Source organism: Labrus mixtus, chromosome 14 (genome assembly GCF_963584025.1).
Source record: "Labrus mixtus chromosome 14, fLabMix1.1, whole genome shotgun sequence".
Classification (NCBI taxonomy): domain Eukaryota; kingdom Metazoa; phylum Chordata; class Actinopteri; order Labriformes; family Labridae; genus Labrus; species Labrus mixtus.
This window is the reverse complement of record NC_083625.1, coordinates 28,915,780-28,931,558: the sequence shown is the minus strand read 5'-3', so window position 1 is coordinate 28,931,558 and position 15,779 is coordinate 28,915,780. Positions and strand designations below refer to the sequence as shown.

General features: G+C 41.3%; 1 protein-coding gene across 5 annotated transcripts in view; it reads left to right on the top strand.

The window, feature by feature from the left end:
• The window catches only part of LOC132988586 (HMG box transcription factor BBX), a 33,445-nt gene extending 18,569 nt beyond the window's left edge, over nucleotides 1-14,876 (top strand). For all 5 annotated transcript variants that reach the window (XM_061056057.1, XM_061056060.1, XM_061056058.1 and 2 more), the window contains 8 exons: nucleotides 1,818-1,883; nucleotides 3,616-4,468; nucleotides 4,604-4,736; nucleotides 5,836-5,987; nucleotides 6,156-6,245; nucleotides 7,443-7,640; nucleotides 8,183-8,381; nucleotides 9,611-14,876. In XM_061056057.1, the coding sequence (XP_060912040.1) occupies nucleotides 1,818-1,883; nucleotides 3,616-4,468; nucleotides 4,604-4,736; nucleotides 5,836-5,987; nucleotides 6,156-6,245; nucleotides 7,443-7,640; nucleotides 8,183-8,381; nucleotides 9,611-9,689 (1,770 nt within the window). In that variant the 3' untranslated portion in view covers nucleotides 9,690-14,876. The remainder of the gene's footprint in view (nucleotides 1-1,817; nucleotides 1,884-3,615; nucleotides 4,469-4,603; nucleotides 4,737-5,835; nucleotides 5,988-6,155; nucleotides 6,246-7,442; nucleotides 7,641-8,182; nucleotides 8,382-9,610) is intronic.
• The last annotated feature ends 903 nt before the right edge of the window (nucleotides 14,877-15,779 follow it).

Sequence of the window (15,779 nt, the reverse complement as noted above, 5' to 3'; positions counted from 1 at the left end):
TGAAAAAAACAATGGACGACGGTTGGTGAAAGAGAAGGAAGTGGAAGTTGTTGTAGGATAGAGGAAAGATACAATCGTAGATATATGGATACAAGTTTCAGAAAAGTGCTGCACTGATGATCTGTACTGAAAAGTAAAAAAAAAACAAAAAACGCCTGAATGCATCCTGCCGCTGGTCACCATCACTACAGTCCTCCCTTGTCTCTTGTGATTATATTGTAGTCACACACAACGTCTGCCGGACCCTTTCATGATGTAAACGTCAAGATTTTAAATTCTAAATATCAAACATGTTTGAAATAAATCCCCAATGATCGCCGGGCAGATCTGGGACGTTAAGATTGGATCTTTGTACCGCTCACACTACAAGATAATCTCAGCAGATAATCGGGTCCGAGCAACCTGGAGTCGGGAGCGACCCTGAGATTGTTGGGAAGGAAGAATCGGAGCTCAAATCGGCCTGATTATCCTGCAGTGTGAGCCAGGCTTTAGACACGCCTCCATTTTTGGCAAACCAAGTTGAAAGTACCCAATCTGCTAAACCCAAGTTTATGTTCTCAATGATAGCAGCACTGTGCGGCCTGCCTATAGTTTATATTAGAAACAGAGCAGCTGTTTGATACATGGAGAGGTGGTTGGTGGGCAGTGGGCTTCCTCTACTTAGTGCTATGCTTCCTTTGAACACTCTCACCCCGACTTCAGAGTGTTGTACCGTCTCCTCGAGAGCTGCACACAGCTACAGTTAATCAGGCTGTAGAAGCAGCAGCTGCTAAAACTGCTAATCCTTTAGTTTCTATGGTGCAGATATACATTTTTAAATCACTAAGCCTCACATTTACCACTGCGGCAGTCAGAGAAGTAGCTAAAGACTTATCACACCTACCAGGAGACGGTAGCAGAGACAGAGACTGTCACCAAACGCTGAGCTAGAGTATGATCACACAAACGAGTAGCTGATAAACGACTGTCAGATAAACCAGCATGGAAATATCTGTGAGTGCAGATAAATGAGCCACTTATAAAAAGTTAATTTATTTAGCAGAGTGGAAATATGTACTCAGACACTTTATTTAAGAGTTGTATTCAAGTGTATAAAATCTCTGTTGCAGGAAAAAAATAAAAAGTTTCCTGGTTTGAGTCCCCGTCTGTCAGGAGCCTCTCTGTGAGGAGGTTCCTGGTTTGAGTCCCCGTCTGTCAGGAGCCTCTCTGTGAGGAGGTTCCTGGTTTGAGTCCCCGTCTGTCAGGAGCCTCTCTGTGAGGAGGTTCCTGGTTTGAGTCCCCGTCTGACAGGAGCCTCTCTGTGAGGAGGTTCCTGGTTTGAGTCCCCGTCTGTCAGGAGCCTCTCTGTGAGGAGGTTCCTGGTTTGAGTCCCCGTCTGACAGGAGCCTCTCTGTGAGGAGGTTCCTGGTTTGAGTCCCCGTCTGACAGGAGCCTCTCTGTGAGGAGGTTCCTGGTTTGAGTCCCCGTCTGTCAGGAGCCTCTCTGTGAGGAGGTTCCTGGTTTGAGTCCCCGTCTGTCAGGAGCCTCTCTGTGAGGAGGTTCCTGGTTTGAGTCCCCGTCTGTCAGGAGCCTCTCTGTGAGGAGGTTCCTGGTTTGAATCCCCGTCTGTCAGGAGCCTCTCTGTGAGGAGGTTCCTGCTAACCCATTGATGTGGCTGAACTGGCATCATGATGCAGGCACCTAGACTTAATCTGTCCTACAAGAAGAACAAACATGGGGAACTCTGAGCTCTAAAGTGAACGAGGCTGAATTATAAAAACATCTTCAGGTCTAAGAAGTGTAGTCTGACTAAAACACATTTTTCTCTATGGTCACAGATGTCTACGTCGTTATCACCTGAAGGGAAACCATGCAGACAGTCGGCTCTCTTCCAGCTTGCTGAGGTAAGACATCTGACCGTTTACAACACACATTCATATTATGACATCATCATTAACTTAACTGATTATTACTGGCTGCCCCCTAAAAGCAGACAATGCAGATCATCTGTGGAGAAGTTTCTTGTTTGAGTGTTTGTGTTATTACTGTGTTAAGGCTGCCCATTCAAAGCACAATGTTTATGTCCCTGTGATGTATCGGGAATTCACAGACTTGTGTGCAGTACAAGAAAATGGTCTTAGTCTCAAGATCACTTTTTGAAGGTCTAAGTCTCCTCTCAGAATTGTTAAATTATTTTTTACTCAGTCTTGGACAGACTCTGGATTTTAAATCAAGACCATTCAAGGTCTCGGGTAGTCTTGGCCTTGACTTCAACACAACAGACTGGGACACTAATATTGCGCCATTGTAGAATAAATATGATTCCTTAATTGTTACCAATATTTCAACCAGGAGCCCAACTGTCCACAGAGTTCTCTGTCTCTCAAACACAACATGACCTGTTGCTAAAAAAAAAAAAAGTAAGCTAAAGCATGCTCTTTGGCCCACATGCAAATTTGAAGAGGCAGAACTACTGTCAACTTGAGCTGTCTGAATAAAATCCTTCATCCGGTTAACTTATACAGTAAAAGTTATGGTAATAGGCGCTTCTGCTCTGCTGTCACTACTACTCCTGAAAATATCCAGATAATTCAGGAGGACTGCTCCAGATAATCTCCTGACCTGGCTGTTCACAGATGCACCTCACAGCGAGGGGGGGGGGGGGAACGATGCAGAAGTAGAGGACGAAGCAAAATAGTGATCTATATGATGCTATAGTGAGAATATTTGTCTCTATATCAATGTTAAATGTAGTTTAACGGAATAAGACTATCAACAAAAGAGTGGAGAACAACATCCTCATGAACGTTTAAGTATGTGCACGAAGGATCGAAGGAGCCGTCGCCGTTGCTGTTGGGGGTAGGAATCTCTCCGATTGGCTGTTCAGAGAAGCGAAACAGGAGAACCAGTGCACGAGAAGAAATATTGAAGCACCTCTTCTATTCTTGTTCCACTAATAAAAGACCAAGAGCTGACAACGCCAGCACCATCTTCATCTTTTCATCAGACATTCTCCATTAGAAGTTCCTATATTACGAGTGTTGAGCGACAGCGTTGAGAAAACTGTCTCTTCGTATCACCTCCATGGTTTATTTATCCACGTTCTTCCTCGTCCTTTTCCGGTTTCCCCTTTTTGGAATGACGTTTACACACTAGCGCCGCCTGCTGGCATGGAGAGTTATTGCCTCTCGCACATGCGCAGAACGTACGTTGTTGTTTGGCTGTAGTCTTTGCGGTGTGCTCTAATCTTGTGCAACTTGTTGGTCAAAACAAAAGACAGGTGGCCTTCGTCACATCCAGTTCTCTGCAGTCTGCTTGGTGTGTCAGGGCCTTTAGCGGTCTGGTCCAGACAGTCTATTCACCATGCAGCAGTCATAGTAAATATACATAACCACCACCTCCCACTCGCTCAAGGGGAATACTCCGGAGAATATCCTGCTGCGTTCTCACATCAGCCCACTCAGACTTTCTGCAGAATCATATACAGTATATATAAGTCCGAGCTAAAAATGTGGCTGTTTGCATTCACATATCTGGAGATTTTCATGAGTTTTCTGCAAGGAGGAAAACCATATAACAGTGTATAGTGATGTCATTTTGTGTTCATCTTCTTTCTTTCTTTTTGTATTTCATTAGATGTGCTTAGCATCCGAAGCTGGAAAGATGGACACAGTGGTATCTCAACCTGAGGACAGCTCCTCTTCAGCCTCTCTCAAGCAATCTGCAGCCCAACCCAAGATCAAGGAGGAGAAAGCAGACGATGACAACTGTCCTCCTTCCTTTCCCACTCCTACCCTCTCACCTCTGCTCTCCCTCTCTACCTCCACTGATGCTACGCCTACACAACTCAGCAGCCAAAACGCTCGTGTCAAAAACAAGAGCAAGAAAAAGGAAACAGCCAAGTCGAACGATGAAGGTGAGGCCTCCTGCTCAGCGAAGAAGTTCATCAAAAAGTGTGATCCTGCACAGTCAAACGTGGACAGTGTGTTCAGCACCATCGAGGCAGTGGCCAAAGGAGTGTGGAAGGAGCCAGAGGAGAAGAAGAAGAAAGTCCAGAGCAGTCCTAATAGTGGGAACTCGGGTACGCCCAGAAAGAAGAGCAAGCCCAAAGTAAAGAGTTTGGTCAAAGACAAAGAGGAGGAGATGGAGGAGGAGATGGAGGAGAACAGAGGGCAGGGCACCTCCTCTGAAGCTGAGCTAAAGGACGAGGTGACTGACGTTAGGACCAAGGCAGAATCAGAAGAAGTGACATTTGGAAGCACAGACCTTCAGTGCAGCATGGCAGAACCCGATCACTCCCCCTGCAGCTCTTCACCTGCAAAGCTCTTAGAGGAGGACAAAGGAAAGGAGAGGTCAGGTGAAGGGACCTTTGAGTCCAGCACAGAGAACCGCGGCTCCAGGAAGTCCGAGCGGAGCTGTAAAGGGGCTCTGTATAAGACCCTGGTCTCTGAAGGGATGCTGACTTCACTGAGAGCTAACATCGACCGAGGTATCAAATTTGATTCACTTGACAAAAGAAAAATAGAAGGCATACATAACCCCATTCTTTTTACAGTGTCATGTAGTTAAATCATTTTGATGAATAATGTTTTCCTGTTTGTCTGAACTACATGTGTGTCTGTAGGTAAGAGGGGCGCTTTCCGTGCCTCTGACCACGATGCAAACTGGAGTGATGACAGCTGGCCAACTTCTCAGATGGGACCTAATAACCCCAAGAAGCTAAAGAAGTCAAAGTCTAAAGATGACTCATCACAGGGGTAAGTCTATGTAGAACAGAGATGGATATTCTTTTTATTTTTTATAATTTTATTTTTTATCAGGGAGGTCATACATAGTCCAGAATTCAAAAGATGTGCACAAATCACTTCACACCGGTTAAACACAATCTTTTTTAAAATATATTTTAGATTAAATTGTCACATCTCAGTTTTTCCCACAGAATAACTGGATACATGTGAAATACATGCTGACGGGGGGAGGGGCATGGTCTATGGAGTTCTCATATCCACAAACACTTTCTTCCTCTCTTAATATACACTCTCTTTCCTCATTATACCAACACAACTCCTGTTGTAAAAAGTTTCACTCAGGATTTCATTGCTCCATATCCCATGGATTTGAGGAGAGACTTAATAGCAGACTTTTCTCTCTCTCTCTGATTCCCTACACCTGCCGAGCATGTTTGCACGTTAGAGAGCAGGCGTAGGTTGTTTACTAGTTTAGCAACCTCAGATGGTGATCTTATCTGTATAAAAAGCTCCATTCATAACCTTTGTCTTAAAATTTGCATCACATGGTAACTCTGCCTCAGTTGTCAGTTAGCTTGATCTACTTTTGAGAACAATTTCAGTGTCTTTCCCTGACACTGAAGCTGTGAGTGATGGTAGGCCTCATGAGCACTACACTAGTCAGATATTTTTTGGGGGGGATTTTGATATCCTTTATTAATCCCTGAGGGAAATTCAGGTTTACACTCTGTTATTTATAGAGACATGCTTCTTACACACAGGCCAGTTCCCAACCCAAGTCCCTACAGACTGAGCTACTGCCACCCCAAAGATAGATAGAGATAAATATGGGGGCTCCCTCATCAGATAGGTGGATCCCTCTGTTGTTCTGAGCATATTTGGTCTTTAAAAGTCAAGATACCGAGTATAGGAGGACCATTTAACATTTTTTAAAAAACAATTCTAAAAGTAAGGAGGAAGCTATATTCTCATTGCTTCTCCTGCAGGCATTAACAAAGACTTCACTGATCTCTGTAGGAACATCTACATGTTGTGGTTTTGCACTTTGTTTTGAATGTTGATGTCCACTATAGATCATATGTTTAACTTTGTTAATTCCCCTTGTCAGCCTCGGGAAACTGGAGGAGGAGTTTGAGAGGAAGTTTAACAGCCTTCCCCAGTATAGCCCCATGACGTTTGATAAGAAGGGGATAACTGTGGCGAAGAAGAAGAAGAGTGACAGCTGCACTGTCCCAGAGGACGTTTCCAAAGCTGTAAAAGGTACAAAAAAAACAACAAAGATTTCTCCACTTAATGAAAGAAACAACTGTTCATTTCATCCATGAGCCTCTATGCACCCTTTTGTGGAGTCATGTTATTCACTCTTGTGCTGACTCCATAACATAGCATTTCCATGCTCTTTTTTCTTTTCTTTCTTTGCTGTATCAGGGTCATCTCCATCTCAGAAAAAGACTTCATTCCACAAGATTATTAGGAAGCAAAAACACAAAAAGGAGAAACCAGATGCAGTGGAAAAAGGTGAATTAGAAATGTTGGTTTCTGTGCAAATTAAAGCAGAGATGTGAACTTCATTTTCCTTTAGCAATCAAACATTGCAGGATTTTATCTGAAACAAATTAAATATGAAGTTACAGAGCTGAGCTTGAGAGCACAACAAGGCAAACAAAGAGAAAGAATAATTCCAAAAATATCATTTACTGAGGTTTCAATATAAACTTATTCTGAACTGTAATTTTTAAGAGTTCAGACAATAAACTCATTTTATTTGAGGTGTGAATATTCTCGTTCTATTTTGCGATTTAAATGGATTTTTGTTTGCTTCTTTAACACTGCTGTATGTGAAGAAGTTTAATTATTTACTTCAATGGAGTGTATTGCAAGAGTTAAATTTTCCAAAAAGCATTACACCTCAAAGGTAAACATCAGTAATGCAGACTGAATGAAGCATGTTTCTTGTAAATAACTTAATGATATAGATACGGGACGTCAGGAAGGGCTGCAGGCATTGCTAATGCTAACATTAGCACAGCTTCTTTCTTTCAACCAATGAGCTGAGTTATTTGCAGAAGTTTCCTCCTCTCCAAAACAAGCAGACCAAACAATTAAAACCAGTAAAAACTCTGAAGAAAGATTTTCAAGTTTCAAGTCTTTTGAACCCTTCTTAGCAAGTCAGCGTACTCTAAAAGCACACCATGTGAATTCATAACGTCTTCTTTAGTCGTCAGACTTTGGTCCCTCATCTTTACACTGTGTATCATGCATAGACTCGAGCTGCAAAGCTTATCTGAACGCACAGATTTCATTTGCCCTGAAGCATCAAGTCAGGGGATTTAAGAACCTGAAAAAGTTGAAAAGACTTAAAAAGCTGCGTTGGCTAAATTGCAAATGGTCAGTTAAAACTGCTGCATTTAGCTTTTCTTGTTCAACAAGTTAGTGCCTTAAGAGAAGTCATTCAGGAAACAAAAATGTGATAAAGTAATCGTACAAAAAATGTTGGTCAAGTGTATATGCACTCCAGTGAGAAGTGAGAACCTCATTTAGATTTTAAGACATGAGAATTATCAAGTTAAGTTGTTGCCCCATGTGCAGACTTTAAAGTCTGGTTTAAATACACTGAGACTAAACAAATGTAGAAAGAACTGTTGTTTAAAAATCATCACAGCCTTTGTGCTAATGTTGAGTCTTTGACATCTATTGTGAACCTTGTCTCCACAGCAGCAGTACAGAGTGATCCCAGTGTACTGGATTCAGTTTCTAAAGCCAAATCATGTGCCCCTGTTACCACAATGTGCCCCGACTTGCAGGGCACCACTAGTATGGAGATGCTAGTTGGTAGCCAGAAGAGGAAGGCAAGGAAGACCAAGATCACACACTTGGTGCGCACAGCTGATGGCAGTGTGTCTCAAGCTGAGGGTGAGTTGAGCAGTCATTATCTGTTCTCACATTGTCTGGGCTGCAGGATGTGATTTTTTTGAATATTTCCTGCTTCCTCCTCACACCAGCTCACCCTGACTTCACACAGAAAATGTATTAACTAGGGAGCTGGCAGGAAACATTCTGGGTAGAGTTGAGGTAACAATTAGGCCGCATGTGTTCAAACATGCAGCTCACTCTGATAATTTCTGGAAGTTTTCAGGAGTTTTGTGTAAGTGTGAAAGCATCAATGGATTGATAAGTTTGAGATGAGATCAGTTTGGATGTTTGTCTCAATGTGAAGATATAATGTACAAAACCGTTATCTCTAAGTCACGTTAGTACAGAAAGTAGTTGCAAACCACCTCGACCAGATATATTTCTTTGCATAGCAGATGCTAATATTTGGTTTCATTAGATGTTTTTTAGTCAAAGTAGTTATTAGTCTTGATCTAGTTTAATTTACCTAGAAAAATTAAGATTTTCACCAAGATGGTCAAATTCAGTTTCTATGTAATTGAACCCCTCTTTTGTTTTTACAGAGGAAAAATCTAGGGACCTGACCCAGGAACAGGATATGAAGCCATTACCCCAACAGAATTTATGCAATGAAGAAGGGTGCTACAGTAATCCCAGGGCAGAGGAGGCGGAGGCGGCGAGGAGCATGGCACCCCAGGAGCTACCTGCTTTCTTCAGCCTGGCAGCCCTCGCTGAGGTCGCAGCCATGGAAAACGTTCACAGGTGGGAACACAGCCGTGCTTCTGCACAACACTGTTGAGAGTCTTAACATCTATATTCAGTTTAATGATGTATTTTTGTTCAATGTTCATAGTGATTGGACTTGGACTTGTATAGCGCTGTTACACTACAGTCACATTCACACACTGATGGCAGAGGCTGCTGTAGTGCCACACTGCCCATCAGTCTTTACCATTCATACACATTCATAGAGATGCAGCAACGGGAGCAATTTCCCAAGAACACTTTAACATGTGACTGCAGGAGCAGGGGATCATACCCATGACTTTCTGGTTGAAAGATGACTCTACCACTGATCCACAGCCGCCCCTCATTCACTATCATTTTATTGAATTATGAAAAGCCATGAGATGTTACAGGCTGTAAAAACACTTATGAGGAGAATAAAGACCTGATAGTTTTCAGGCTTTAACCTTTCAGCACCGGATGAATCTTATTTTTATCTACAGTAAGTACACTTACTGTCTAAAGATCCCATTTTAAATATCTCCTAAAATGTCTAAGGGCCCTTTCCTCTTAAACTCATCAACAAATTTTTGAAAATCTTTTTATGTTTTCTCAAATGCACAAAAATCCTAAAACTTTGAGCTGCATGTGTGATCGAAAACTGTTTGTTTTTTTACCCTGACTCTCCCATACTTCTGCCAACCAGTGAGCCACCGGTAAGATGGTCATGCATGAAAAGAAGTTTATAGTCTCTGCTCACCAGTTAGGTCTTCTCTACTTTTTAGTTGATACATCCAATCACACAAAGCGTTGATATAGAGGAACAGACTGTGACTATGTTGTAAACATTCTGAGTGTCGTTTTTACATCATGTTCTTATTCCTGAGTTTGAATAACAAGTTTGGAAGAATTTCAGGGGCAGGCTGTCAGGAAATGTTCAAGATGTCAAAACAGATCATGTTGCACTTTAGTTTTAAAGATAATTCATCCACCTGACAGGTATGGTGTAACAAGGTGCTAATTAATCCACATTGTTATTTCACGTGTATATTTTGCTGTGTATAATAAAAACTTAAATAACTTAGATGCATTTTGCATTTACACAGTCCTACACAAACATTATTTCAGGGGGCTACACTTGGCATGCTGACAACAGGACTGTCCACTCAGCTGATGTTTCACAGCAGTATCTTGCTCTCTCTCCCTGACAAAGTTGTTTTTGAAATGGTGTGAGCACACTCCTCACTCTTTTGTTTGTGTTTCAGAGGCCAGAGAGGATTGGCCGACAGTCAGAAGAAAGAGCTCGCCCAGACTCCGGTCCTCATCTCCTGTGCTGATCAGTGAAACTCTGCTGCTTTTAGGAGAAGCCACAACATGGACACTGGAAGTGGAGCTTCACTTTCCCTGGTGGTAACCCTACGCTAAAGGGAGACTTGATATGGAAGTGTGGATGGACTCCAACTTCCCCCCTTGTGGTGAATTTACTTGAGCTGGGGTTCATGTTGGAGATCGAGCCCCTCTCCTCCGTACTCCTCGCTATCTCAGTGTTTCCCCTGAAGCCTTCCTTTGGCTAGAGGAAGGATGCCTTTTCTGAACTCCTCACCCCCCCCCCCCCCCCTTTAGATGCTCTGTTAGGGCCTGTGGAAGAACCAAACTGTTCCCCCAGTGCATGGCTTCCCTTGTAGAGATGGATGTCATGGGTTAATTGTACCCTGTTTTAAGGTCAAGTCTTGCAATTTAATAATAGCATTTTAGGTAAACACAACGCAGCATTGGTTTTATAGATAAAAAAAACACAGCTTTCCGTTACCTTTTTACCTCACACACACGCCTACTGAAGAGTTCCCTCCACCTCTGCTAGAATACCTCTGTATTTAAAAAGCTCTACTCCATCCCTTTCCTTCCAGCTTCAACCCAAAATGACTTTAACCAGGGTAAATGACTTCCATTTACAAACTGCCCACTGCGTGTGTCCCTTTGGTGCACTCATGTGGTGTTCTTAAACTAACTAGGAAATCATGGTGGAGTGTTTGTTAAGATAATGCTACTGTAACACAGTACGTAGTAGCGCCGTATAATCATGTTAGACTGAATGTGTGAGACCTGCACATCCCCACGCACCTGGACTAGAGTCGACTATAGCTGAAGCTGTTTGTCATGTTAACCAGAACTAGTGGATTCACAAAGTTCCTGTCAGGCTTAAGAACTGTTTCTTGTGATGGGGAGGTCGTGTGAAAGTGATTTAATTATAGCCTTAACCCTCCCGCCTTGATCTGCACCCCCCCCCCCCCCCCTCCCCCCCCCCCCCCCCACACACACACACACACACACACACACACACACACACACACACACACACACACACACACACACACACACACACACACACACACACACACACACACACACACACACACACACACACACACACACACACACACACACACACACACGACCAGCTCGCGACCAGCTTTTTTGCTCAATGCCATCACAGTCCTAAATTTGATGTAAAAAACATTTTGGATATTAAAATGCAGTTTTTGTCACTACTTGATCTTATTGCAGTTTGCGTAGCAGTTAGGAAGGTTAACTCTTTGTGTGCAAACGTCTTTTCTGGAATAGGTGTTTTTGGTTTGGTTTGTTTGTAGAGGATACAAACACTGCACTAATTTGTAGCCGAAGTTGCTCTTGGAAGTGTGATGAAATGCTTTGTCTCCAGCGGTCACAGTGTTTCTTCAACACAGCCCCTCAGTAGTGTCTTCTGTGTCCTCGGGGACCGGGCTAAAGCTGGACACATGAAAGTGAAGTTTGACAATCCAAAACATGATTTTTAACATAACTCATAAAATGAGTGATTTGGAAATAACTAAAATCAGAGCATGCTATTCAGTGGTTCACATGGAGGCAGAGCATTAGAAAACAACCCCCCCCCCCCACACTTCTTTTCCTATTGGCCTTTTGAGATTTTATTGCCAAGTAATGGTCTACTCAGAGGTCACATTCAATCAATGTTGTTATCTTTAGATGTATTTATATTTTGAAGAGATTTTTTTGTTCTTTATTCTTATGTTGATATTAGGTCCGTATCATTCCATTTCCACGCCTCTGTCTTGGCCATACCTTTTGTTTACAGTTCATCAGCTGTAGTAGTGAAAATAAGGACGCATGCAGTTACTGTAAGCTGCTGGTTTGTTTTCTTCCCGAGGGTCGAAGGAACCTGGAAGAGCTGCCGCGGGATAATGGAGGTCAACTAAGAGCTACACTGAGGCTATGTTCAGACTGCAAGAGAAAGAGACCCAAATCTGATTTATATGCAAATATGTCACTCAGATCCATTTTTTTTAATCATGATATGAACAGCATGAATCACATGAAATCAGATTTTTTTTTTCAAATCAGGCTCGTGCCACATTCATATGATCGTGATCCTAAATCAATACCACCTCAGTCTCAACAGCCAGGTGTGAACATATTAGACTGTGATGTCAGTATTCTGCGCTGGCAGCATGGGGCCACTAACATGGATCACAGCTGTGATGGAGGTAGTCAGTGGAGCTAGAGTCTCCTCATTTCCACGGCAACGCTCATGTGAAGTAACGGTCAACTCTCCTCCTCATGCAGAAATGGTGAAATATTTCTCTGGTGTATTAATAATGTGTCATATCATTCCACAATGGGAAGCTGTTGTTTATGCATTAGAGCATTCTGGGTAATTGGAGTACTAGATTTACAGCATCTATAGCTTATCTTCATCTACAGCATCTAATGCTCCAATGCATTACGATGAACCTGAGCATGAGAGACATTAGAGGTCCTGTGCACAAAAATACAGATGTGTAAGTGATTTTATTTAGAGAGGTAGACTACGGGACAATCCCATATTGAGGAAGGAAGAGCAGGAGAAGACTAAAGTAAAAGATGTGATCAGTGAGCAGTTTATCACATAAAGCTGTACAGGGAGAATAAAAGAAGACGCACAGATAAAACTCCTATCTCTATTTCTAACTTTATAAACAGTGTGATTTTTCACCTGGATAGAATGATCAGATCCTCCACATTCTGTAAATGAGCGTAAACCAACAAGCAGTTTATTAATGCAGTGCAGTCAACGTGGATCTATTAATGATGCCAATCGTTCTGTACGTTTTTCTTTTAGCTGTTGAAATAGACTCCAGTCTGCTGTGTAGTAGATAAACCAACAGAACCCATGCATATGGCGCTTTGTGTGACGTCTTTGTTCTTCTGTGCTGCATGTGGATCCATTCAGTGTCCTGTTCACACATGATCTCATACAGGCCTTCTTTTTTCAAAAGTAACAGCCAAACAAAATGATTGTATCACATCAATAAGTCTGAATTGAGCGTTCAGCCTTGCAGTGTGAACATAGCCTTCCTCTCGAGCAATACCCCTCACCTCCTTGCCCAGCAGCCTCTCTGTTCCTCTGTGTAGACCAATACTTAAATTAAGTTTAACCACGTTTCTAACTTTTCTAGATCTTTGTTTTCTCTTTGATCATGTCTGAGTGTGTGCATATGTGATGCTCTTTAAAGTAGGGCCTTTTAACCTTTTTCTTCTTTTTTTTTAGGTATTTTAAAGTTCAATGTTTTTTTTCCCCTGAGGTCAAGATTACTGGATAAGAATGTTGTCAAAAGAGATCAAGTTCATAGATGATGCATGTTTCTATGCTTACCTGCTACAGTAAGCAAACAGGCACTGAGATACATGCACAGTCTCTTCACCTCTGGAGGTGTGTGTTTGACTGTAACTGCTTCATGTTTTTTTGATAAGTGTGTAGAGGTGCTCCGAGTGCTTTTTTTGACTCTTTCTGACAGGACAGACAAAAAAAAGTTTGTTTATCTTAAGATAGTATTTTCCTAAATGAAGGCATTGTTACATAGTAATGATGTTTAGCTTGTGTAAGCCCTTGTGTGCAAATAGTACGTGCAAAGAATCTATGATTCCTCTCTAAATTTATGTTTCAAATCTAGCGCATATGTTTCCCAACTAAACTGAAGGAAATGACAGAATGCTTTACAATAATCCTAATAATAATTATATATATATATTTTTAAGATATGAGATAAAAAATAACATCAAGGTTCTTCCACTGGTGGACATTAGTGTAATTCTTTGCAAAGACAAAGAAATTGTCTTCCCCCCTAAAAAAAATAAAGAAATATATTTGCTTTTAGGAAGTGAGTTTATTGACATTTGCCAAAGAAAAGGGAAAGGTCTAATGAAAAGAGAACCTGTTTAGTTGTTTTTTTTCTGATAGAAAGTAAACATAACGATTGCACTGCTTTTTTTTTAGGTGTGTAAATCTTCAGGTAACAATATCAGCACAATTCATCCTGCGTATCTTAAAGGACTCAGTATTTGAACCCAGAGTTGGAAGTGCAACAACAAGGCACCACTAAATGCCTCTTTTAATATACAGTATTTGCACCTTATGACCCAAACCAAAATAATCATGGTATTTGAAAAAAATATATAATTTTTACCCTCTCTATGAAAATTATGCATTTTAACTATTCTATATATGAGAATCAAGTCGATAACAAATCCACACATCAACCAAACAGCCATAATAATGTCATCCCCCCTTGGCCTCACTTTTCTAGAAAATGCTTCTATAAAGTCGAATTCCTATATTAGTTACCAAAATGACTATAACACCCTATTGTGCTAGTACTGTCTTCTTGAATGTAATCATTTTGTACCTGTATTTTTCTAATTCAGTCTTGATTGTACTGTATGTATGCTATAATGATGTACTGTTCCTTAGGTGCAGAGTTCGTTACGACCAACAGGATAGCTGCTGTGCTGCGAACTTGATGGAAATTTGTGATTTGAGGTCCAAATGACTTACTGTACGTTGAGACTGCTAAGTGAGAGATTCTTGCATTTTTTGAATGGTAGGAAAACAGCTTTTCCTGATTTGCTACTTCTCTTTCCTTTTTTTGGTAAAAGTGAAAGTCTGTTCAGGACAGTTTATAAAACAGGGACGCTCCTGCAATCACAGAACGACTGAATGCTTGAGTTTCAACTTATTTATTACTGTTCCTTTTTAAAGGTTTAGCTGAATAATAAAAAAAAAACAATAAAATATACTGAACTGAATATGCATCCATTTATACATGACCATGTATAAGAGTATCTACCCTTTACTGGAATGTAGATTATGGCTTTTTTTGTGAACAAGAGGTTATAGCCAGATCTTTGAAGTCTCTTTCCTCTGATAGTTTGTACGTGTTAAAACTTATTTATGTCACTAGTAATCATCATGACTGATATGTTTTATGATTGTTGCAGCCCAGTTGTTAAATGCAGCCTTGCCTTACTGGACCCCCTGCTTTGTGAGGGATCCCTCAGTCACCTGTGCGCCCTCTGTATGCCACAACACCCCCCCCGACCCCACTCACAACTTTTATGTCATAACACTGTTTGCCGATGCAACTATTATTCCTTTTACAATTTCTGCTGACGCAACTATTACTTCTTGAACACCTATTAAAATAGCATCTACTCCAACTGTGTGAACATATGTTGTTTTTGATGATTTATTCAAACAGTATTATTAACCTGCTGCAGCTGGACAGGACACGGGTCGTTATTTCAGGATGTCATTTTAGTTTAGCCTTGTAATGGAAGCTTTACTCCCAACTGTACAGGTACACTGGACACACAAAATGACAGTCCCGATTTACACACTCATGCACATTCTCATCCTCACACTTTTTGCGAAACACTTCACACAGTGTTTTGGAAAACACACTTCTCTACACACACCAACTGAAAGCCTGTATGACAGAAGACAGAACACTCAATTAGCAATCACCTGAACTCAGACTGCACATGCAAAGACTCCTGTATCCAATCAGATCACAGAAATCAGAGCTTGAAAACAGAGATTACAGAGATGCATGCTACAGATGAAAATGCCAAAGACTAGGCAGAGGAGAAGGAGGAAGATAAAGAGACAGAAAAGACGGAAAACGGGAGAAGAAGAAAGAGGAGACGCAGAAATTAATTTATACCCAGAAAAAAAATGTATATAATCATATGACCTCAGGTTATTCTTGTTAAGATATAAGACACTCTATTTGTGATGGATCACATCGATGATACAACTCAGAGCTCCCATATGAACTAAGAAAGGAGTGAACTATTGCAGTGGTTGGATTGGAGATTAAGCAATAACATATAAGACGCAAATAACATTACAATAGGTAACCTGTCTTCACAATTTACACACCAGTCGGTACAGAGGTGAGTCCACCTGCTATGATCAAAATCCATACTGTCACTACAAAGCTATCTGTTCTACTCAGCTTATAATGTTTGGACTCCAAGGACAGAAGCATTGACAACATGAAACATCAAAATAGAGCAAATGTTCTATCAACACCACTGAGGCCAGGAACTGTTTTCAGA